We start from the raw sequence: 26,651 nt of genomic DNA on the forward strand, positions 1-26,651 counted from the left end.
CATTTTAGATACGTTTCCTAACTAATGGAGTTAATGGTTAAAAAAACAATAAGTTGAATTTTGCTCGATCATCTCAGAATCCAAACTGTCAGTGTAGTCTGTGCTGTCACTGTCAAGCTCATGCTAGGTCAATTTGTCAAATGTCAAATGTCAGGTGTTCGTGTTCACTGTTCGTTTTAAAATTTAACGTGTCGTGTTGTGGTGTTTCATAATTTGTTTATTGTTTGTTTGGGTTATATTTCTTTGTTTTAATTTAAATAATTTAATGTGTTTAATTTACCAATAAGTTCATATTTCATGCTAAGCTGTCCTGATATCAGTAAGCGTATCAAACTTAAACCAAATGTTGTGTTTTCAAATAAAGTGATCATAATTCAATAAATTTCCTTTGTTTAAATACATAAAGTACTACTAATATCATAGGCTTTAATTAAATTTACCAAACTGTAAAAAATTTCAAATTGTTTAAGAATTTTACTGTATCATAAAGTGATATTTAACGATGGAAACGTATCATATTAATAACTCAGCATTATCTTTCGAAAAAAATCGAGTAAGTAATATACTTATATATAATTAAATGGTATGATAAATTTACACTTCTACAGTATCTACATCAGGCATTCAAACATAAATTTTCTATCTTAAATTGATATCAATCTATTCCTTACTTTGTTATAAAAATATTTTTAAAAACAAAAAATGAAAATCAAGAAATACATGTAGGCACACTCTAACATAATCTCTGTTTTGTTAACATATGTTTTTTTTTGCAATAATTTTGTTTCTAATAAAGTACTTTAAAAAATTACTTTTGCCAAAAAAGAACCTTATTATTCCTCATCATTTTTCAGCTGCTACTACACCCATCATCATAGCTTCTAGTTTGATTTTGATGATATTCAAAAAAAGGTTGAGTTATAACTCATACCTGTTCACCATAGTATAACTGGTTATTGAGTAACACATATAGGTATTACTCACAATGAGTAAAGAATTTTAATTATTTTGAATATTAAGTTAACGTTTATTATCAGGTGTCGAGAGATATTAGTATAAATACCTGCATCATTGTACGAATATTTCTGGGATTAATTGTAAAATTATAATTACGTTCAATTAGTCAGGATTCATATATTTTAGTAGTTGATTACCTTGGTATTGAAGTACTTGAAAAAAAAGTCAACTGATTAACATTAAAATAAAGCTGCAAGCTACTCTAACTTTTATGACTCTTGAATTAATGTTGGGTATGCCTTATTAGCAGACTTATTAGCAGAATTATTACAGACTTTACTTAGTAGCAAAGCTTATAAGGTGAATTGGTGTAATATACTTAAAGAAATGAAAAAGTTTATTATTTATTTCCATTCAATGTCAAACTCAATATATTCAAAAAGAAATAATTTCTTGTTCTATGTAATAAATAAAGACTATTGAACACAATTTTTGTAGTAATATGTTTAGAAACATAAAAAAACATAATAAACAGAGTTTGTAAAAACAATCTGTATTAGCCAGGTAGCTTATCAGGTGTTTATCTGGCTTTGTCATACAATATTTTAACGTATCCACTTAATTTACTTTATTGGACAACAAAGTAAAAAGGACCTACATTAAAACTTCTTAAATGTATATACTTGACTCTATACAGCTAACCAACATTATGATTCATAGAAAGAAGGTGATTCCACTTAAATGTCCACCCCTCTTTATTGTTTTGTACGGTTAAAATCCTCATTAATATTATAAATGCTAAAGTTTTTTATCCTTCCTTCAAATCCTAACTAGGCAATCAATCTTGATCTTTGGATACAACTAACTCTTTAGTTAGTTGTAAGGATGCAAAGTTAAAGGCAGTCATTCCAGCAAAACTAATGGTTCCCACAGGGTTTGTACAAAACCATAATACATGCAGGCTGACCAATCTTCTATCTTCTATATAAATAAAAATGGAATGCTGTTCGTTTGTCTCACTAAAACTCGAGAATAGCTGGACTTATTTGGCTAATTTAAGTCTTAATATATTCGTGGAAGTCCAGGGAAAATTTAAATTGTGCGGAATTAAGGAAATTCAATAAAACTGAATAGTGTGTTTGTACATTTGGAACAGCCATTACAATAGAAAAAAAAATTATGTTAGGTAGCTCATTTATTGAGGATGGTTGTAGACTAAGTGTGTAGCTGTACACTACATGACATAGTTAACGCGGGTGAATCCGCAGGGCACTGCTAGTTATTAATATAAATATGTTTAATGAACTGTGGAATCTTGTACTAAGGGTATAGTTAAGATTGCGGAATATAAACATATTTGAAAAACCCTGAAAGAATATTATATCACAGATCATAACACAAAATAGAAAACAAGCAAAGCAATGTTACTTACTGATAAAGTACTATCGTAAAGAAAACTAAGAACATACATAACATAGCAACAAGGATTACTCAACTATTATGAGTAGCAATATAGAAGTAGGTAGGTACATATATAAAATGATACACAATAAAGTAATTTTTTTATGATCCGATGAACAACACACATTAGCAAATTATTTATGACCCTTCTGAGTTTGTCCAACAACTCTACGTGCTTTAACTATAGCTGGAGAGTGAAATTATATAGTCTAGTACTTCGTTAATAAACAGCCAATATTACAAAAAGAATTGCATTCAAATTGGATTGGGAGTTCCTGAATTCAGCGTTTTATTATTCCACTACTAGCTAGCCTTTGACTGCAATCTCACCTGCTGTTAAGTAACTATACAGTCTAAGATTGTAGCGGGTTCCTGTATCCCTAGGATGGCAGTTACATTTAGCCCTTGCCTCTAATCAATTTCTACGCAGCATTGCATCGGAAAACTAAATAAACAAAAATATTCAATAAAGATATCGTTATCTAACCCAAAAGTATGCCTAGCTTGTGTTATGGGTACTAAGACCACTGATAAATATTTTTATGAATAACATACGTAAATAATTATAATATACGGATAGATACTGAAAAACTCATGTTTATCACACAAACATTTTATAGTTGTAACCCCTCAACCTGGTGACCTTGGACTCAGAAAGCAGGGTCGCTGCCCGCAGCTTGGCGAAAGTTCTAAAAAAAGTCATACATAGCAACAGCATATTATGTCTTTCTTTTAACGTCGACTTTACGCTACGCGGACGAAGTGGCGAGGGACCGCTAGTAGTAACAAAAATGCTATAAAAAACTATGAAAACAAAATTTATCACTAGTTGTATGAAAAGTTGGATTTAGGAGTATGGAAAATGTTTGTGTGATGAACATGAATGTTTTTCAGTGTCTAGATGCTTATCTTAATATATAAAAGAGATCTGTACCTATATTACTATATTATAACGATTTATGTACATTATTCATAAAAATATTCATCAGTTATCTTAGTAACCATAACACAAGCTACGCTTACTTTGGGGCTAGATGGCGATGTGTGTATTGTCGTAGTATATTTATTTCTTATATAGAAACCTCAGTCGCTTAAACTTGTCAGTTTCCTGTGTCCAATGTCCATGTTAATAATATTGATCTTTGACAACCTTAACCATACAAAGATGTAACTCCAATGGGTTTTTCCATATAAGGAACTGCTAAGAACAATATTGCTTTTACACAGCTTAAGGTGAACTTAAGATTAGTCCACCCCCCTGATTGATAATCAACAACTAATAATAAAACAAGAAAATGTGACTTCATCTTTGTGATTTTATATTAATTTTCTTTGCACGACAACTTGGCCTCCCCGTACCTATTCTGAATTTTACACGAAATTGCAAGTGAACTCGGCCAGGTTGGAGCGGCAATTACACAAAAATATAATACTAAAATACATACTACACGGGATAAATTCTTACACTACATAAATAACATACATGTTTGTTATGTTTGATATATGATTGCAGCTTATATACCTCAATAACGTATTTTTTAATAAACATTGTTCAATAAGTTTTTTCGCCAATCTTAATGCATAATAAATTTATAGTTAAAAAACCCCGACCATTCATTAATTAAAAAGGTGACTGGACCTAACTCATTATAAAAATGTCGCTCCGATAAAATTAATGATGAAAATAGTGTCGCAACTTAACAAAATGAAATTTTCTCTTAGAGTGGAAAGTTCGATATTAATTTTAAAAAAACACGACCATTTTTTAACACCACTATTTATATATTAAAATATATATATATATATATATACGCAAACACTAATGTAGTTGTTGGGAATTTGGATTTTTATTGTTTATTTCCAATGATTATTTTGCGCTTTTTTCTTAAATGCCCTTTCTACGCTTTGCTAAATCGACACCGCCAGATTTGTGGCATAAATAAAAAAGCATGAAAATCTGTACTTAAGCATTGGCTTAGTATAAAGATGGCTTTCAACGAAATTTAATGCTTAACTACTTTATATTCTAGGGAATGTAATGCTTAGATCTAAGCACTTAAGTACTTGGTTTAAGCCTTAGCAATGACTATTTATCTTGGCCTAAGCACTAGACTATAACATATTTATAATATTAGCTAGCTAGCGCTAGTAAAGCTTGTGTTATCTGAAGATTCTAACTTAGTGTTGATATGCTCTCTGAACAAGAGTTTCTGATTGGAGACTAACTTCATGCTCAACTTCTGTTTCGTTCAGAAAAAAACACTCATCTGATTTTATTATCGTGCTAGGAAGGGAAAGAGAAAGTACTGAGAACTTTAAGAAATAGTGTGTTAGTCATTTTCTCTATTAAAGGACTATCGGAGAGAAAAAAGGACAAGCCAACAAACGCATTTTAGCGTTTACAAATATTAATAGGGATGAGTGTTATGTGTTGTTTACTGTTGATGAACATCATTTTATTTGCACTGTATTCGTGATAAATAACTATCAGACTGCGCTTACTAGGAACGAGGCTAATGTGTTTGCACATTGACCCCTGAGTGAATGTATCAAGTTACGCCTACAACATATTAATCACTACTTATTAAAGAACAAAATTACTCTGCTAAGTTTTTTTTGTCTGCAGACACCAATCCCCAGAAACTACTACAGTCTAATTCTATGTAAATCATTGGATGCATATTTGTAAAAATAAAGATAACCGTTTAAGCACATTATGCAGAAAAGCTACATAGATTTTAGATAGACTTATTCTACACTAGCTGCTGCCCGCGTTTTTATCCGCGTTCTTCGTCCGCCTCGGAACCGTTCGCTTTCTTGGGATAAACATTACGTTAACTCTCCGTCCTTACAAAGCGTAGGAGATGAAGGTGGAGGAGAACTTACATTCGCATTTATAATATTGGTTAGTTAGTAAGGATTAATATCGTCAGAGTTCTGCCATTTTGTTCTAAGCCCTAAACAAATTATACACCGAAACCTTTTCGAATACCGAGGTTATACGACATTGTGGTCACGGCCATTCTTGTTAGCCCTAGGTTGGATGGATTTACCTACGTTACTTTTGCTTAAACTGTAGATTGTAACCCATACCCTCAAAGAGATCGCCATGAAGCGATAAGGCCGCATTTTACCTTCCCATTGACCTCTATTGCATACTCTAGTATAATAGAGGTCAGTGGACCTTCCACTGTTCCGCTCTATTGTATTTGTATTTTTGTGAATTTTCTCTATGGTGTACAATAAAAACATTCAAAGCATTATATTGTCAAAAGCTTCAAATGAAAAAAAAATCTGTTTCAGTTAAGTTACTGCGGTCAAGAATGTCACAAAATACCATCAACATTATGGAAAATGTACGGCACTAAAGTTAATCACCTAGATTTGAGGTAAGGCACTAATACAAACAAATACATTCCTTATCATTCGTCATATTAACACATTTTCAGCGCACTACGGGGCACGGTTCTCCTCCTAGAGTGGGAAGGGTTTATCGTAGTCCACCACGCTGGCCCAGTGCTGTTTGGTGGACTTTACACGCTATGGAGAACTCTGGGGATTCCTCACTCTATTTTTCTCCACAGCAAGTGATATTTTAACTGCTTTAAACGCACATTACTTAGAAAAGTTAGAGGTGGCGTGCTGGGATTTGAACTCGGCACCCCGTGAAGCTGAAGCCTAACCACTAGGCTATCACCGCTGTCTTATTATTAAGTTAACAGATAATAATATATACATTTAAATAACACTTAAAACAAAACTGATAGTAACCAGTTAATAGAATTTAAATTTAAACTATGCGATGCCTATCGGCGATAGTTGAGTAATAATTTACAACAACCCGTGACCCCGTCACGGCATTCATGTTAAATGGAATCTATGTGTGCTCTACGAACTTGCTCTAGCTAAAGCAGGTTCTCATACATTTTATACTCTGACCTTATTATTAACACATTCAAGACGATATCTGTGGCAATCCCATTGAACGCAAATCAATAAAGAAAGGAAAAGAGTTAGAACTTTTTTTAACCGTCCAATTTAGTTTAGTTAAGATATATAATTCCAAAATGATATGCCAATTTAAAGTAATATTTCACTTTTGACTTACTATCATGATAAAAATTTCTTTTATTCTTACTATTTGCTTTATATATTCATATTTCTTTCACATTTGTTTTATAAATATAACCCAAAATAAACTACTCGTATGTAAAACTAAATAAAATCTAAAACGTCTTCGAAACGACCGCAGCAAGGCACAGTTATAACAAGAAACAAAAAAGTTTAAACAAGTTATAACAGAAGGCACAATTAGAAAGTTTTCATTGTCTAGTTGTAGTAGAGCTTTTTGTTACAGAGCTCGTCCGGGGAAGTACTACATCCATGCATATTTCTGCCGCTAAGTAGCATTGTCGCAATGTTGTGTTCCGGTCTGAAGGGCGTGGTGGCCGGTGTAATTACAGGCATTCATCTACCTACGCATCGCGGACACAGATCAACACTTTGCAGGAAGTGTTGCTCTGTTTATAGGCGATAGTTCTCCACTTACAATCAGGTTGGCAATCTGCTTGGTACATCAATCATTAATTATAAAAAAAAAATACTCTCCACGTCATGTTTTTCAAAGATGAGATTTTTGCTATGGATGTTCTATATAAGGATTCCGAAACGTCATCGCAAAATCTAGTAATAGCGGATATATTTTATTTCTTTTAAATCAATTTTAAAATTTCGAATGCCAATCTCCATCTCGAATATCTAGAACTTGTTTAGAGTTAATGCTTCTTAACAAAACGAACTTATTCACTCTAATATATCTTTTCAGTTACAATAGCATTGAGACCCTGAAAGGTTTGGAGAATTTTACAATACTGGAGGAATTAATTTTGGACAATAATAAAATAGGTGATTCTGTTTGTTTTCCATTGATGCCCCGATTAAAAACATTGTCTATTAACAACAACCAGGTAATCCTACAAAAAAACAATTGAATTAAGCGTATGCCTAAGCATACGCTTAATTCAATTGCGCTGCAAGGAACTGGTCGCCTGCTTCTAAAAGCAGGCGACCAGTTCCCTGCAGCGCAGGGCCGAACGATTTTTTAAATCAATTCCATAAAGACCGAGGTTCTCAATTCTCAAGGGATTATTTTTACGTATGCAATCCAATTTTGTTGAGCGTTTTCATGACCTATTAGTGTAAATAACTTTCATTCTGTTTATACTTCTTCGAACTTACCTTAACCAAATAATTAAAACTTAGCTGTTACGAACTCATTTGAAAGGTTATTAAATCGTAATTCCATCTTATGCCCCACTTCAAAATACCTGCGTGGCTTTGGAATTCCATAATTGGGAGTGTTTTTATTTTTTATAACTACTACACGTCTCAATGCTATACCCACGTGATTTTTACTCGTATCTGTCATGTATATGCTATATCACAATGCGGTCTTGTTTCATTCTGTACTGTACCACGACTGTGTCTCGGCATACGCATTGCATTATGTATGGAACTTATTTAAAAAACTCATTCGATTTATTTCAAAATCGGAACTGATATACCTCGTTCTTATTAACGGAATTTGATAGTTAAGTGTTGACTCACGCTATAGAAGGTTTATTCAAGACAATTGCAGAGTAACGATTTTGGGTAGAAGGTACCTCGTTACAATACTTTTTACGAAAAAAACAGAATTGATTGTTTCCCTTGATACAAAACAGCCTACTTCTTTTTTGCTTTCCTGCAGGGCTAGCATAGACAGGAGATAAAAATTACATCCCCTGGCAAGGAATATAATTAACGTGTCCACCTGCTAAAGAACGGGAACGTGGATTAGGAGAAGTTTACCTCCGTTTTCTTATTTGGATATTATTTCCAATTGTGAGTGACACAATGCTCTGACAGTTGATAAAGCTGAGGGGGAAAATAAATTTGTAACCTTTCTCCGGGGAGATAATTGTCTCCCATGCTAGCCGTGCTGTAAATCATTCTATTATTCATCTGATTCTGCCATGTTTAATTTCAGATAACAGATTTAGATGAGCTAGTTAGAAAAATAAGTGTCAAGTTACCATCGTTGACATATTTAAGCCTCCTCAGCAACAAGGCTTGTCCGAATCAACTGTCTGATCTCGACAAAGACGACACCGACTATCAAAGATATCGGTAAGTGCTCGCATTTTGTAGAGTTATAATTAAATATTCATCATCACATCAACCCAGGCACACTACAGAGCAGGTCTCCTCATACAATGAGAAGGGTTTAAGGCCATAATCCACTACGCTGGCCCAGTGCGGATCGGTGGACTCCACACGCCTTTGGGAACAGTATGGAAATAACTCTGGCATGCATGTAACCTCACGATTTTTTCCTTCACCCTTGAAGCAAGTGATATTTATTAAAATATATGGCTCAAAATGCACATAACTTAGAAAAGTTAGGTTAGGTTAGTTAGGTGCGTCCTGGGATTCGAACTCAGCCCCCGAAAGTGAAGTTGAAGTCCTAGCCACTGTCCCCCCGTCCCCCCCCCCCCCCATTATGTGTATATTAATTTCGATTGTCCACTGAATATTTTAAAACTAATGACCTAAATAAATAGAATTAAAAAAAAATAATGGCTTTTAGATATTTTGTTTTGTACAAAATACAAAACCTACGTTTCTTGGACTCCCGCCGAATATCCTCGGCTGAACGTCGGGAGGCAGTTACACGCGGTGAATTTATGCGCGTACGCAGACCAGCTAGTGATAATAACTCTTCCCCGTTACCGCCATCTGGGCCGACTGCACGTCCCTTACCTGTGGACTTTAATTCATTAGGAAAACATAAAGGTAGAGAAATTATACATATTCTATTTACATTTATTTTATATTTACCTTTCATAATAATTGTATTTGTGTGAATAGTTTCAAAAAATTCTGACCAAACAACTGTATGTTAAAACTGGCCAATCTTTTAAAGATTTTTTTGAGTCTACGTCTTCGATCGATGCAACTTCGAATTACTCGCAGATTCACAAAATTTATCGTTATTTAAACTTGTTTGCTTTTGCGTCTTTTTTTTTATTTTTAATAAATAGTATTTTTTTTGTTTAGGCGCATTCGGAAAATGTATGTACAAATACACCGGAAAACACTCTGAGGGCAACAGGTTTATACTCAACAGCGATTTATGATATCTACGAAGAGATCTACTTATAAATGGTGCCATAGAAAGAGTCCAATTTTATTTTAGCATAAGGTCAGTCGTTACGATTATTTTAGAGGACAATGTAATCTTTATAGAAAAGTTAACTATGTCAGTTATGTTGTGCACAAATATCAAAACTGAACTCAACAATTTCAAAAACAATTCTATATCAGGTATTATTGAGAAAAGGAAAACACTAATTTTAGACTGGTTAATTGAGTTGTAAATCTTTTGTACAGCAGAATTGACACCTATACTTACCTAGTATTCCTTATATTGCGACCACGTAACTTCGATAACGTGAAGCGAATTATGTGGTTACGATACGTCTGAATAGTAAAATATCCTGCGCAAAGTATTTGCGCGGTGTCGAAAAAACTTTGCGATACGGGTGGTAAATTGCCGACATCAAAGGTTTTTATCGCGATAATGTTTCTATATATTTCAAATAGTTAAGATACAATGAAGATTCAAATCTTAACATCCGACAGAAAACGATTTGCGAAGCATGAAGCGCTCAATTACCCATTGTTTTGTAGTCACTTCACTCGCTAACTTGGATTTCAAACACAGTCGTAGCGAGAAATATTGTAATCGAGAATATTACATGCAGAAGCGTGAAACGCTCGAGTAATCACTAGATGTTTTTTGTCTACATTCAAACACCTTCACTCTCAGATTTCATATCCAATCGACACAACATCAAGAAGCGTGAAACGGTCGAGTACCCATCTCGTGTTTTGTGATCTACATTCCAAACTTCACTTGCAGGCTCGGATTACATACAGTGAGAATACTTCAAGTGTTCACTCGTCTCCAGTAAAATATGTTTTGGGTACTCAAGTGATTTACGCTCCTGGGAGCAACGTTCGGGCGTACAGTTTTGTGTAAAATTCACTGTTATGTGCTCTGACTGCGTATGAAATCCGAGCCTGCAAGAGAAGTTTGGAATGTAGATCACAAAACACGTGATGGGTACTCGACTTTTTCACTAAGACGACGAAAGACGAGTGAACACTTGAAGTGAAAATACTTCAAGTGTTCACTCGTCTCCAGTAAACGTGCGGAATTGTAAACTCGTGCGACACTAGTGGACCGATAGCACAATCTAACTTAGCCGGCCCGATCACTTGTAAAAAGACTTTGGACACATGCGTGCATTTATTATGTACGATGTCACCAATAATCAAATACACTCAATAGTATAGAAGTACCTATGGCTGCCCGCACGACTATATTATTGACAATAGAAATATTGACAGATATTTTACCAATACTTCAATTCATTAATACGCCCAACTAATATTGTATGTGTGCGGGGCGTATTGAATTATTGGTGTTGTGTGAAGGCAGCCATAGAATTTCTAAAACTATGTCTGCGTAACCACTGGAGTTTGGCCAACTTAGATCGCCCGTGTTCCAGTATCTCACGAATGCGATGCAATAGCCCTATCTGGACAAGGTTTGCTAGGTGCTTAAATTATATTGTGGGATGTAATTTCAAGTTTGATATGGATTTATTTAGTAATTGTAGTCTGTATTTCATAGCTTTAATTAATAATACTTGTATAATTGTAGTAATGGTTTAATATTAATGTAGTTTTTATAATAACTTCAATATTAAAATTGATAAAATATTTAAGCAGCCTACTGATAAATTAATTGAATTGTTTTGGATATCTGTTGCCAGAATAATAAACAAATACAGTCATAAATTTATTTATTTTTCTTTATAATAAGAATATACTAATTCTTGAAAACTTTAGGAATGCATGGAGACGGGACAGTATTGTATATAGATAATAAATTAAGTACTAAATTGTTCTATATTATACAGTGATAATGCGGTTTATCTTATAAACCCCGCAATACAATAAAAATGTAGGTACTTCCCGCCAAGCTTTGTATGTACATTTAAAATCCCTACAATTATATTTATAGGTATATACATCAGTTAATAAATGCAATAATTGGCCTTTATGGTGATAAATAAATATCTAATCAATATAATAAAAGGAATAGTTGAAAATTTAATGCAGCCGATTACTTACACCACTCTGAATAAAAAATATTGTGCTCCAATTAATCTTAGATTTCTGTCTGTATGATAAATACTGTTAAATGTAGTAGTTCTCTCAGTAAGGATGTCTATCGTAAACTGTGCACTTTTATAATGTAGACAAAAACAGAATGCAAAAGCTTCTTACGTGTAGCCTAACCACATTCAAAACTTTACCGACCGCCTAACCAAAGATCATTTAAGTGAAGGCATTTAACTTGCGTCTGCAGTGGTGGCGATTCGATTCCTGCGTATGACAAAGACTTACTCAAATCCTGATATCATGCTATTGGTGGCACGAATTTCTACGTTATTGTAGACGCGTACCACACTTCTTTTCCTAACGTTCTATTTACTGACTTTTAAACTAATATTCTCTAGCAGAGAAGACCTCGTAAATATAAATAGAATTTCGACTTGTTTGTCTAAAACTTTACAGTGTAGCAGATAATAAACAATAAAAGATAATCGACGGGAACTTTCAGCTATTATTTATTTAAAAATAAAACAACTGCTAAAACAAGTCTGGTAAGTTCTGTTATTATAATAATTTTATTTAATAAATTCGAAAATATGTTAAGAACAAGAAAAAGGCGATGAGAATAATGAATAATAAAATTAAATATGGATTTAGATGAAAACCGTCGCAATAAATATTTCAGGTACACGTGCTAAATCGACTCTGGGATAATAACCAGTATGTGGTAGGTACAGTAGATCTATATTATGAAGACTGCTTAGATATAGTTGTAGTAATGCAGTCTAGCAGATCTAGCTTAACAGTCTGTGTAAACCCAAGAGAATTCATGCTTCTCTCCGGTTAACACAGTCTGTTAATAGATCTTCTAGACATAAAATGAATGCAATATATTATTTATAGAATAATATGAATAAGGTAAAACTTTACTCCGATCTTGTTCGAAATAGTTTCTACAAACCAATTTTCGTATACCTACTGCAAACAATCACTTTGCGCTGACTTTAATTACACACACATTTATGTTCCAAAACTCAACTTTTGTTGTAGATCATATTTAAAAAATAGGGAAATCCCCATAAAACAGAATTGAAAGCGCAAGCGCAAGCAATACGTCATCAAGTCTGTAACGGCTCGCGAGGTTTCGGACATCCTCGAGGACACCCGAGCGAGCGCGAGGAGGCGTGAGACAACGTGTTATATTTGTGTACATTTTGTATTTTAGACTGTGGTAATAAGATCCTATTAGTTTTGCCTTCGGTCTGGAACTTTCCCAACGCTCAACTGTAGAATAACACGGCAGCGAGCAAGTCATCTTTTGTTTTTATATTAAAACTGCAAAACTGCACCGTACGCGCACAACAATGCAACGTGCATTGTAGTGTGCATGCGGTGCAGTCTCAATAACAACTTTAGTTAAACAGTCTTCCTAAAATAAATATACTTACTATCCTTTATTATAATTGGTCATGAACTCATTTGGGAAACATCAATTTCCTCAAACATCTCTAAATAGTTTGAAAATATGAAAAAATTATTATACGTATAGATACGTTCTATTATGGGATTTTGCTAAACAATTTTAATATTATAAATGGAAACGCGTCTGTTTGTTACCTTTTTTCGACTCTACCAAATATTTCTTGTAATATGTGGTTAACGCAGTTCAGTGCTGAAACACGCCTAGCGTGTTATCCTGCCGCACTCGTGTACCGTATTTGTTAATGTTAGGCAGCAGTCAACGTGTTAGTAATATTTTAAGGCGGGAACGATGAGGAAATTGAATGTCTTTTTAAATAAAATAAACTTTGCCCACTACGTAGTCTGTGTATATGGAATACATTCGCGCTTCACAGCTGACTGCGACAATAATCTGGGATTAACGTGCCAAGCCGCGTGACGCAAGAATTTGTAATTTAGCATTATCTACATAAACAATACTGTGTTTTAATGTATTACAATCCAAAATACTGAATTATAAGATATAAAGGCCGCGAGTTTACATCAATAAACTCCTCATATCTTCATGCAGCTCATTAGTCGACTTAGGACGGCAAGACAGAGCATTTAAAAAAAATTTTAGTTCGGTTAAAGAAGGGGGGGTCTAACATTACCGTAATAAAAAGTCTTAGCATACTGCCTTATTTCGTATAGATTTGGAATTCATCTTGTTGCCACTAGTTACCAATGAAATTACGTTTGGTAAAGATAAAACGACATTAATCGAATCGAATCCTTTTTTCTGAAGGAATTGTGGTAATTTCAGACCCTCCGTTACCCGAACTAGAATTTTCTTTTGGAGAAACCATGTTTGCCTCTTTTACCTACTATGTCAAAATTTGTCAATTACTTTCGGGCTATTGCAAGAGTCAAAGAAGATTACAACAGAGTTCATAACTTGAAGATAATAAATAATATAGGGATAGTTTGTTACTTTATCTGGGTACATACGAAATATTTACCAGTTTTGGAATACACGATTTTTTTAATATACCGACGCTATATTATTTTGTACTAACTACATGTTATGTGAATATTTCATTACTATATTACATAAGCATTAATTTTGCATAATAAAAATTCTATAAATGTTCATTATGTGACATATTTGTGCACTATTAAAGCCATTGAAATATATTCCAAATTAACGATTTTCTATGCATTAGGCGATATTTATCACAATATAATCTACAACCTTCAAGCAAATACTAAGCATTTTATCATAATTTAAACTGATGTAAATTGCTACGTAACTTTCGATACAGTATTATTTTTAACAAAAAATAAATCTGCTACAATCCGATATTTACAATGTTTTAAATTTAATATTTTTATAACATAATTTTACACATTATGAGTGTTATTATTTGCGATTGAAACTACCGGAAATATTTGTGGTGGTGAGAACACGTCGATATCTTCGCCGTGGATTTATTTTTAAATTTAAATACAAAGAATTTTTTATCGCAATAATCAGTGGTTAATCATAGTTTATACTTTATTTGTTAATTATTGTTATCGACTGAATTATATTACCGCATTACACGGGAAAATGTTCAGATAACTGTTAGTTAACATTCACCTTGAGTCAAGGCTAGGCTAGGAATAAATGTAGCGGAGTCTGAAGAGCTGAATTTTGTACTAATTTTCTTTCCAAATCATAATTTCTCAGTCTCATTTGGGACTACGACCACAAATATTTTTGATATCAATTCATACTTCATCATAGTTTTAAGGTTACTTTTATAAAATAGCAATACAACGAAATAACAAAACATGTAAATATTGGATGGTACAACACAACCATACAAATCTCGCATATTTAGTAATAAATACACTTAACCGACTATTATACTAAACGGGCGGTTCTAACGCCGCGGAAATGCGCTTGTAAAGTTTCGCTGATATTGTACATGGAAAGTCACTGCCACGGGACGCATAAGTAAGTTTCAAGACGTTTTATTAACAACGTCTTGAAATTTTACTTGCGCAGGCGCATGCGGAACTATAAAGTCACTAGACCAGCGTATCATATTTAGTTTTTTTATGCACCCATGTTTCAGCACCTTAAATGGAATTAATTATCCGTGCAATTAAGTCTAAAAAAAAAAGACGATTGCAGATATGTGCACCCGTCAAGTTCGTGATACTAACGTGATATTAAATTTTTGCGTCATTGATTTAAATTTCCTGCGATAGTTTACTTTCTCGGAGCTCCCAGTGACGGTAGAACTGCACGTACAGCGAATCTCTTAGGTTATAACTATTTCTACAATTTGAATGTAAATAAATCGTTAATATTGTACATGAAACAAATCAAAGATATGTTTTACAAAAAGGTACACTGTTGCGGACATACTCTGGACATACATCAAATTTGTACAAATACAAAAATATATTAATACTAGTAAAATATGGCTCTCGGTGTCACTTATGTATTTCATACGTATAAAAGTAAACGTAGTATCCAACGGAAGGGACCGGTTCATACGCAATGAAGTGTATGAAATTATTATTTTTTGGTTTATAACGTATTAAAGCAGCGAAATAACATAGCATTTTTTTAATAGTATATTACTGCAGCCGACAGCTTGAGGTTTTGACGGAAGAACGTGTAAATATGAAAGTCCAACAATGCCTAGTTGTGACCAAGGTTTGTAGATTCTTTTGTAAATTTTTCCCCGCGTTCAAGTTTTTTTTTCTCAATAAAGATTTTTTATTTTCGAAATTTAAACAAAACCTTTAATAAAATACCTCTTCGGTTGCCATGTTTCGGCAACCGAAGACAGATATGAGTTTCTATGTTATTTATTTGGCCGCTAAACAACGACAGATATGAATCTTCATACAACTTTTGCCGGCCGCTGTGCGCAAGTATTCGGCCACTTGCAACAATTCCGATTTATCTCGAAGAAGGTTGTCAAAATAATGCTCAATTAGTTTGAGAAAAAAAATAATCTAACGTAGCTTGAATACCTTTAAATTAAGCTCGAATGCGATAAATTGCTTCAATCGGACATTACAAATCCAATGGTGAGGCCATTCATAACCGTGTTATATACAATCTTCATACAAACATGGAATGTGCAAATCACAATAGAACAAAACGCATCACATTGCTATTTTATAGATGACTTAGTGTTTTCAATGTATAAACAAATATAAATGGCACGAATTTTGTAATCAGAATTTACCGTTTGAACCTTATTTACAATTAACTCACACCAAATGCTATCAAAATGCATTTTGATGTCATATTCACGTTTAAATATTGAAATCGCTCGCTTAGAATTAAAACTTAAATCTGTTACAGAACAGAAATATGAGCGGTGGATTAAATCGTTGTAGACATCATTTAAAAACTCACTAAACTACATTAAGACTATGTTCCGCCACCTTCTGACAAGTGTCGGATAGTGCAAACGTAAGTATTGTCACTTTTTAGGGTTCCGTACCCAGAGCGTAAAATTGGACTTTATTACTAAGACTCCGCTGTCCATCCGTTGGTCTGTCTGTCACCAGGCTGTATCTCATGAAACAGAATAGTTTCACAGATGATGTTATATTTATCTCGCGTCTATTACAACAAATACTAAAAAGCAGAGTAAAATAAATATTTAAGGAGCATACAAAAGACATGATTTTTTTTGCCGTATTTATAGATAATGGTACAAATGGAAAACTTCCGTGCGCGTGTCCGACTTGCGCTTGGCCGTTTTTTTTTATTTAACTCTGGTGACAAATACAACATTTGTGAAGAAGCTATCCAATACTTCTAAGAAGTTGGTGAAACAGGCCCTTATCATAAACCACCATGACTGCAACTTGGCATCTTCGCCTATATAATTTATATGAAATGAATAAATAAAATCTTGTAAGACGTCAATTTTTCACTTGCTAAAAAGAACAGCAGGGCGATTCTCTATGAACAATAATATTTACATCAGTTGTATCATCACTTCTCTGTGATGTTGCAACCAATGCAAATATATATTACTTTCCTAAAAGTTAATTAATTTAACCTTTAATATAGTATGTGAGCGACCACAATGGTCGTTATATCGATATGCTTGACCAAATATACAGATTAATGTCATAACATGCAGAACCTTAGTTATAAAAATTCAGACTACACAATAGCACTTAAGACGATAAAACAATAAAGAGCAATATAATAAATGACAACATTCTCAACAACATCTTACATAATATTAAATATCAAATTATTCTATAATTAAGGCCTTTACCTTCCTATAATCTACATACCTTAAGTACTCGCAGAACTGCTAAGGAATTTATTATATCACAAGCGATACATAATTGTGTGGAATAATGATATTAAATTAATATAAATTATGTGAAATTATACAAAATAAACAATTCATACAGTAAACTATAAATAATTCACATTGTCATCAAAGTTAAATGAAATAATAATTAATAAACAATGGAAAATAGTACATAACCAGCGTATCTAATATATATATTTTTTCAATGGAACAGAAATATGTTATTATTTAATATCTGTGACGAATCGGGGCAACTTAATTGAATTTATTAGTACCGTTTAACTCCTCACGCCAACGCGTACAATAGTGTCACGCGCGTTGCAATAAAGATAAAAAAATACACCAACCAACAATTGCTCGTCAAAATTCCAAATTAAACTTTCACACAGTTTTGTAAAACTACGTCCATCCAATTTCACTAAGTAGGACTGGACGTGCCTCAAGGTCAACACAAACCGAGCGTCAAATTGCTAAGACATCCTTATCTCTAATTGAGTTGAATAACGACGATGTGTAAAAGTGCTCCCGCAATTGGCCAACTAACGAGAATCAAATACTGACCCTAAGGAGAATCATAATGAATAATGACATGTTGTATACCACATGTCAACACCTGTTTTATTCAGAAAGTTTAGTTCGTATATTTCTATAATATTCTACGTGCGCTATCGCATGCACTAACAACATTTATAATGCCGACGACACATCCCTTCAACGCCAACGAACTTAGACTTGCGTCACACAATGTGCTAGTTTCGCAATTTCTAATTGTAGCGCGTGGCGTTTGTCTGACTCCTGTTTTAGTTTGTCGGTTAAGTCTTCAATGGCAGCGTTGAATTTAGCGTTTTGTACTTCTAATAGCTTCTCTAAGTTTAATATCTAGAACAAAAAACGAAAGGGAAATTTAATCAAACAATAAATATTCCTGAAACTTACACTTGTAATACCTGTTAAGTCTACATTATCAATAGCTTATAACAGTCCGCTGCTGGATTAAAGTCTGACCCAACAATATAGTTAGAGCACAACCACCACGCCGCTCTGGGCAGAAGGGTTGGTAATCACAGTTGATGGTAGTACTAGAACAGAGGACGCTGATGCCCGTTCTCCGGTATATTTCCTTAGTCGCCTAGCACGACACCCGCGGGAAGGGGAGGTCTGGTGACAACTGTATTCTGATCTGCCGTAACCACACGGGACGTGCCAAGGTTTTATTAACAACAAAATTGTGGATGTCGAGTGTGTATGACACTTGTACGAATTCGCATCTAATTCCAAATTATCAAAAAAAAACTTTGCCATCCATTGATGAATCATTCGTAGATGTGAAGGGATACATTAATTCATAATTAATTTATTTGAATTAGGCCCATTTGTTTTTAGCACTTTTGAAACGTAAAGTATGTCTGTTTGTAGTTACTCTACCACCGGTTAGGAAGGTAGATTCTACCGAAAAGAAGCCGGCAAGAAACTCAGCAGGCAGTTCAATTAGAATATCATACAGTGATAAGATGAAATGAGGAAAGAGAATGTTATCCAAGATTATATGTTAAAGTTAGTAAATTATTTCTATAGCAGCTATGTTCTCCAAGAAATCATAAAATAGAGAACATCTCTTAAAAGCTCTTAAGTCTTCAGATTATGCTATATTATGGCATCACTATCACTAGCAAGTGTGTCCACTGTGATATATGACTCGCTCCTGTAGGTGGCGCTTAAACGAAATGTGAACGCGTCCAAAATAAATTCATACTGTAATTATTAAATTCGTTACTTCGAGGTTTTTACACTGGTTGATAATTCGTTATAAAGAGGTTGTTCGCCCTGTAAAGGTATATTTTACATTGACTGTTATGGACAATTTAAGTGGATTACGAAGAATTTGTTACAGCGAGGAAGAAAGATATTTAGGTATGTTACATTAAGGTTATACAGTGAGTATTACGTAATATAAACTTGTACTCACTCTGTTATTGAGCTGGGCGATCAAAGCCTCCGTGCCTCTATCAGATATTTCGGTAGGTTTTTCAGCTTTCAGTGAGTTAGGTCGCCTCTCCAAAGTCCCCAAACTCATCGATTTCTCTTCAGACTTCTCAATACTACTGCTACTGGATTTTTCGATGATAGTGGAAAATTTGCTTATCGGGCTAATTTCATGCTTATCGATAGGCGTAAGTTTGTCAGGCCTGTTCGGCGATTTGTCGGTGGTTTCGTTAGTAGTGCGCGTGAACGCAGTTGGTGGCGATGGTGCGGGTGGTTTCTTTATGTCTTCTAACATCGCAGTCAAGGTTCGACCTGAAGTAAAATAAATATACATGTAGTTTCAATTAGGTACCGTTGAAATGAAAGATAAGTTATAAAACTCGAATGGTTTAAGAAATAAGAAAACAATATTTAACAAATATTGTACGCCACTTCGCGCTGTTACAAAGTTATAGTAACTGTTTTTTACTGTTAGGCGTTAAGAACGTATATTTCAACGGCCGGAGTATAATTAATAAAAAGAGGTGCTGTTAGAATCTTTTTGAGGATGCGTTGGTTATTTTACTTATACAGTGGCGTCCATATAATTAAAAACGCTTTAATATCTATTCCAATAACTATTATGATTTTAATGAAAATGTCACCTCTTTTCTTGATTATTTTCTATCTTCTCTTTTGTACGCAAATAAAATGCTTATATAAATAAAGCATTTGTCTAAAAGAAGAATACTTCAATGCTATTTGTGTATTCCTCCGGTGTATTGACCGAAATAATAATTACTATATCGCAATTTATATTTGAAGTATTTGTTATATTAAAGCATACCTGCAGCGGTGGGAGACTGTAGTGGTGGCGGTTTGCTTGTGGGCAGGTCTGGCGGGCGTTCAGGCGGATTTTTCGGATCAACTGACTGTCGATTTTTCGACTAAAACCAAATTAAACCATTTACTACGTGATCAAATGAGAAATGAGGGAGATCCGTAGAGCTAGAGTTACCGACATAGCTCAACGAGTTGCGAGGTGCAATAGCTCGAAAAACCGACGGACGTTGGGGTCCCAAGGTGCTGGACTAGCGACCCCGAACCGGAAAACACGGGGTCGGTCGACCTTCACGAGGTGGTCAGACGACATTAAGCTAGTCGCTGGGAGCCGCTTGAAACAAGCGGTCCAGAACTTTGTATTTTGGAACTCTCTACAGAAGATCTATGTCCAGTAGTAGACGTCCATCGGTTGAAGTGATGATGATACATTATTTCCCAATTCATAATCAGGATTCACATATTACAATACCCATAAAATGGTATGAGGTCTTAGTGGAATATTCTTTTTGTATTTGCATAATTATATCACTGTAAATTAATCTATCCAATGGTAACGTTAGTAATAAAAAGACAAACAAACATACTCCTAAACTCTTATAATAACAGAAAGAGAATAAAATATATTACCGTGTACGGAATAGGACTATGCTACAGAGAACGGATAAGGCTCTAAAGGTACTAACTTATATCCTTGAAAATTGGGATATTTTAGACATGTAATGCGGAGCGGACCAAAAGGTAAACAAAGGGAGTGGTAAGCAAAAAGAAGACGTGACGACAGAACAATATCATGGCTCAAAAACTTATCACAATGGTTTGGAAAGAGCACCAAGTTAAAATTTAAAGTAGCAGTGACAAAAGCTTATATAGCCATAATGATTGCCAACCGTGTAATTGTAAGAAGTCAGTATGCTAAGAAGATGAAAATTATGTAATAAAGCGTCTTACCTCTAAACTAGACTCTAGGGTTTCTAATACCGAGATTCGGTTACTGATAGCGGAAGTGCTCTTCGACATTTCCATTGAATGACTCGACCGCTTTTCTTCCAGACCGCATTCCAAAATCCTGCGAATCACAAGAATATGCAACAAATCACAACAGAATCAGCGCTAAAACTAATACAAATTCCAATAATCTTTGCTTCTAAGCTAAGCGATAATGATGACTCAATGATTAGATCACTGTTAAAGTACCATTTATTACAAGCCCTTGACCTTGCATACCTTGGAACTCGTTGTGAATCTATTATTTTATCGTGAGAAATTTAAAATTTCAATACTATTATTGCTTGGATGAAAGAAATAAATATTTCTAGTTTATTTAGGTAAGCGTATAATGACCATTCTTGCAAAATATGTTTGATGATCGACCCTGCTTTCTGAATCTTAAGGCCAAGCCCTGAAATGTTTATCAGGTAAAAAAAAATCATCAGTCATCGTAGTACCCATAACACAAACTACGCTTACTTTAGGACTAGATCGCGATGTGTGTATTGTCGTAATATATTTATTATTTATGTTTTCGTGTACAAGTGCTTTCTTACTTGTCACACTCCAAAATAGATAGTTTCATTAGAGATCGCAAGATCTTTTTTAGCCACTCTGAACTTGTTTTTTTTTGTTATTTCCCTTATCCCACGCTATGTGTGGTGTTATATGTCTCCAACATGAACTATATTTACGAAGGGCCACCGGCAGGACATCAACACTCTTTGAGGATGTATCAGTTTGTGAAATAAACTCTACACATTAGAATATGTGTTTTATTAGTACTAGTTGCATATTTTGTGACCCTAGTTATACGAAATCCACCGGGAGATTCGGAACAGTTGTTATGCAAATTAAGACCGCTTTAGGGAATTTGTGGCGACAAGAACTGACACTTTTCCACGCTTGCAAAAATTCGCGCCCAGTTCTTAATCGCTTGAAAAAGCGTCTAAAATCGGGGAAAAAGGCACGAATGGCGAAGATACGCTCTCATGTTTCGTGTCCTCGAGTGCGTATGACTATTTATGACTGCCGCGTTGGTTTAGTAATTAGCATATTTGAATTTATTTATTACATCGGTAAACATAAGTGTGATTACGAGATAATGAAAAAAAGCCAGAGTTAGGGAATTGGCGCCTACCACCCTGCCTGTCATGTCTAGACGTCCGTCTGCTTCTAGTGAAACCCTTTTTATTTACTGCATCGTTGGTCCATTGGTAAGCAGGTTTGATTACAATATCAAGACTCTAGGTTCTGTGATTATTCTCATAAGTAATAATGGAGTATCTCGGCTCAGAATTTGGAAGTGCGCCGTTATACACCCGTGCTTGAGATCACGTTATCCGTCAGTCCCGGTTACTACCAGTTATAACAATCCACCCAACCTGCAATGGTGCCGTATGAAGACTCTTACCCTTCTATTAGACCTTTACCCAGCAGTGGGACTTTAATAAGTTAATGTTTTGTTTTTAGTATTATTTGACAACGTTCGTTCAGGGAAGTACTACTAGCGCCATGATTATTTCTGTCTGGGGTATGTTGCCGGTGTTATAAGAGGCACATGAGCCTTAACACCTACGCCTTAGCATAGAGCGGCCAGTGGCGTGCATACAGGGTATGCATAAAATATGATATAAAATTAAAAACAACTCCAGTAGGTACGGGTTATGAAAAACATGAGGATAGGCATTGTAAGAGTTATAAAAAGCCTAAAGTTTTGATAACTTGCACTGGAGATTTTCTTAATTTTACCTGCATACCCTCTACACACGCCACTGAGAGCGGCACTATGTAGGGAATGTTCCTAGGGTACCCTGCGGAGTGCGACGTACACTGTCGCTCTAGTTGGTCGTCTTATAGGCAATGGTTTCCACTATCATCGGTGCAGCAGACATTTTTCTCCACAAGGCATAAATTTTATTCTCTCACAATTTAATCAACTCTCTAAGCATAAGCGCATGGGTATAATATTCAAACATTATACGTATATTAAACACGGGTAAATTTCTCCTTTTCCTGACACTGCGCTTTGGCCTGTTGACAAGTAATATTTTTTTAGTTACCTTGTCAGTGGGTGAAATCGGGGGATAAAATGTTTTCTCCCGCCTAAGTGGGCCTTCTGCTTCGTCCGTCTTTTTTGACCGACTCTTCCTTTAAAGAGGAGTCACATCCGAATTGAAAAACGTCCATTTTTGAAGGGAGTCGGTCAAGCACTATGATGATGATGTTTACTGACCTGTCTGTACTTCCGCCGCCCGCTTTGCTAGCCACGCCGCTCGCTTCCGACGAAGTGGAAACGGAACGTGATTTCCCTTCAGACCCAAAACTTGTTTTCTTCGCCTGGTTCAGTTTTAGTTCCTCCATCCACGGCGCTTTGTGTTTTTCCCATTCGCGCGTACGGGGCCTGACTTCCTCTGCTTTATCTGATACTGGCTTTTCCGTGGGCACTAGAATAAAACAGAAGACATATTTTCTTGGTCCAGCTACAGGGACATACAATTATTATGTACTATTGACTTCTAATGGTACTAAAACGAATTCTATATAAAAAAAAAAACTATTTTCTAAACCATCGGACTTTGTAGCAAATAAAAACGTTTCGTTCCGGCCATTATTGCGAGACACACGCACGGCAATCCCTGTAAACCATACCAATATTATAAATGCGAAAGTGTTTTATCCTTAATTGTATTTATCCTTACTTTACGCCCTAACTAAGCAAACAAACTACTAGAGTTTTGGCATGGTGTTAGTTGAGTGACTGCAAGTCGAATTACTTTTTATACCAGGAAAACAAACTATTTTCACAGGTAAAAAAATATGATAATAAACCTGGACGACAGAAACAGCTAATTGTTTTATATTAATAAGAAGAAGAAGAAAAGACAAGAAGAAATAACGTTTATATAGTGATCCATACCTTCATGTCCGTTGGTCAGTCCTATCTGTTGCGGCGTATCATCACGTAAGATTTGACTAGGCGGTCGCCGTCGAGGCGCTTTGACTCTGCGAAAAAAAATTAAGTCTGTATGTATTACACAGAGTAACATCGTCTATCTTTTATACAAGAAAACACACGGTTTCCACGTGATTTGTAGTTGATATAATTATAACAACATTAAATTTTTTTTCTATTACTGCGCTAAATGTATTCATAAATTATTGGAAAAAATATATATTTTTTTTAATCCATTTCGCGCGGTTCCAAAGTGACAGACCTCAACGTCACAACATCAGGAAAAATGAGTTGCTCTCAAATATTTTCTGTCAATTGCGTCCAAAAATGAACATATATGAATAATCATGATTTGGTATCATCCAGGTTAACCACACAAATCTATACACTGTAACTTAGAACTTCTTTATGGACGTTTTGCTTCTAAACCGTAGTTAGCATCCGCAGGAAATGTTGGACAATTGGTGTCATCTTATACTAATATATAGAGCTGAACAGTTTGTTTCTTTGTTTACTCGAACATGATGATCTCAGAAACTACTGGTCTAATTTAAAATTTTCATCAGGCTATGTATCATCACGCTAAGACCAATAGGAGCATAGCACCAATGAAGAAATATCAAAATCGGGGGTTTTTTTTTTTCCTTTCGAGAGCTTTCGCTGCGTACGCTGCGTAAACGGTTAAAGTTTCGACAAAATCATGTATGACAGTTGTTCCCTTTTCAAAGTTCTAAGAAAAGTCCGCAACAGCATATGTCTATCATTTAAGGTTGTCTATCATTGACTTCTACGCGGACAGAAGTCGCGAGGGACCGCTAGTTAATAATATATACAAATTGTAATAATATATACTGGTCGTCGCGGATTATAGCGAATTAATCTTATTGTATAAAAGTACAGCTTTTGCGGCAATAATCAATCAACTTCAATTACCTCCCGGCTCTCGGATCATTGAGTATGGAATTCCTTTCGATGTGGTCAAATGTGTTGGTCGTGTTGTTGGCGTTAACGTTGGTGTTGGCGGTGGGGCTGGTCTTGCTGGCTGCGCTGCCGTCGGTGCGGTCCCACTCACCACTGCTGCTACTGCCACTTGATACAGTTGTTGAAGACTTTTCTCTGGAATCATATAAATTGTTTGTTTAATTATTTGTCCTTTTTAAACTTTGTGTGAAGCATCTACAGGCGGAGGGTAAACCTGATTTTTGGCGTGGCGACACAGGCGTGGCGACGCATCGCCACCCTATATGATTGAATTTTTGTATTTCGTATGTAACAATAAAAATGAATATTAACTCTGTAACAAAACAGTCATTATTAACCGACTTACAAAAAGGAGTGGTTATGTATTTGGTTGTATCATTTTTATTTGTGGAAAAAAATTGTAATGCTTTATCTTTTCATGATGCAATATCTGCAATAACTTACAGAAAACAATTTCGATGTTTCACATCTGCCAGGCGTCCCCGTGAAAGCTGACACGTTTTTTTGCTTTTAAATAAATAAATATCGAGGAAACGAGAAAGTACCTGTAACCTGAATACAAGATTCACTCACTCGCAATCTAGGAGTAGTTTTCGTGTATTAAACTCTGTATGGCTAAAGCAAAATGTACCTAAATTCATTTGTACTTCTGATTTTTATTCTAGAAAAGTTCTGCCAAAAGCCCGAAACTCTAGAGCTGAGACAAGTCTGAGCTTAAATACATGTTCAAGCATTCCCAAACTAGCAAACGAGTGTTTGTTAGTTTGGAGAAATAAGCATGGCGGCAGTACTCGCGAACGATTTCTGTCACAAAACGTTCTAAAGTGTTACAAAACACTGCATATCTATTTCGACGTTATGCTATTTTAACCCCCGAAAGCGACGGGGTGTTGTAAGTTTGACGTGTATGCGTATGTGTGTCTGGTATCGCATTTCGCGAACATGTTCATGTAATCATGTTTGGACTCTTTCTTTTTTTAACCGACGACGCAAAAACGACGGTTCGTTAAGTTTGACACACGGACAGATGACCCAATTTTGATTCTGGTATTTTTTTGTGTTGAAAGGTTAATTAGTCGGGAGTATTCTTAGCTATGTTTGATGAAAATCGGTACAGCACGCCACCGCTACAAAATGGCGGATTACATATTCTGTGATTTATATGTGTGTCTGGTATCGCATTTCACGAATATGTTCATGTAATCATGTTTGGCCTCTTTCTTTTTTTAACCGACGACGCAAAAACGACGGTTCGTTAAGTTTGACACACGGACAGATGACCCAATTTTGATTCTGGTTTTTTTTTGTGTTGAAAGGTTAATTAGTCGGGAGTATTCTTAGCTATGTTTGATCAAAATCGGTACAGCACGCCACCGCTACAAAATGGCGGATTACGTATTCTTTTAAAACTCCCTCAATATGGGTATCAAATGGAAGGGCTTGACTAGTAGAATACTATCATCACCATCAACCCTATTACCCATTAC

General features: G+C 35.0%; 2 protein-coding genes across 4 annotated transcripts in view; one reads left to right on the plus strand and one right to left on the minus strand.

The window, feature by feature from the left end:
- Positions 1-213: 213 nt before the first annotated feature.
- Positions 214-11,320, plus strand: LOC120626356 (leucine-rich melanocyte differentiation-associated protein-like). The gene is made up of 6 exons (XM_039893855.1): positions 214-553; positions 5,722-5,807; positions 7,244-7,385; positions 8,447-8,586; positions 9,047-9,252; positions 9,517-11,320. The coding sequence occupies exons 1-6, from the start codon at positions 503-505 to the stop codon at positions 9,594-9,596; spliced, it is 705 nt and encodes a 234-aa protein (XP_039749789.1). The 5' UTR covers positions 214-502; the 3' UTR covers positions 9,597-11,320.
- LOC120626354 (SH3 domain-containing kinase-binding protein 1) overlaps positions 11,316-26,651 on the minus strand; it is a 35,882-nt gene continuing 20,546 nt past the window's right edge. For all 3 annotated transcript variants that reach the window (XM_039893853.1, XM_039893852.1, XM_039893854.1), the window contains 7 exons: positions 25,117-25,299; positions 24,148-24,233; positions 23,464-23,674; positions 21,189-21,306; positions 20,245-20,344; positions 19,402-19,730; positions 11,316-18,314 (listed from right to left, as the gene is read on the minus strand). In XM_039893853.1, coding sequence (XP_039749787.1) covers positions 18,162-18,314; positions 19,402-19,730; positions 20,245-20,344; positions 21,189-21,306; positions 23,464-23,674; positions 24,148-24,233; positions 25,117-25,299 — 1,180 coding nt within the window. In that variant the 3' untranslated portion in view covers positions 11,316-18,161. The remainder of the gene's footprint in view (positions 18,315-19,401; positions 19,731-20,244; positions 20,345-21,188; positions 21,307-23,463; positions 23,675-24,147; positions 24,234-25,116; positions 25,300-26,651) is intronic.

This window comes from Pararge aegeria, chromosome 9 (genome assembly GCF_905163445.1).
Source record: "Pararge aegeria chromosome 9, ilParAegt1.1, whole genome shotgun sequence".
NCBI classification, from domain to species: domain Eukaryota; kingdom Metazoa; phylum Arthropoda; class Insecta; order Lepidoptera; family Nymphalidae; genus Pararge; species Pararge aegeria.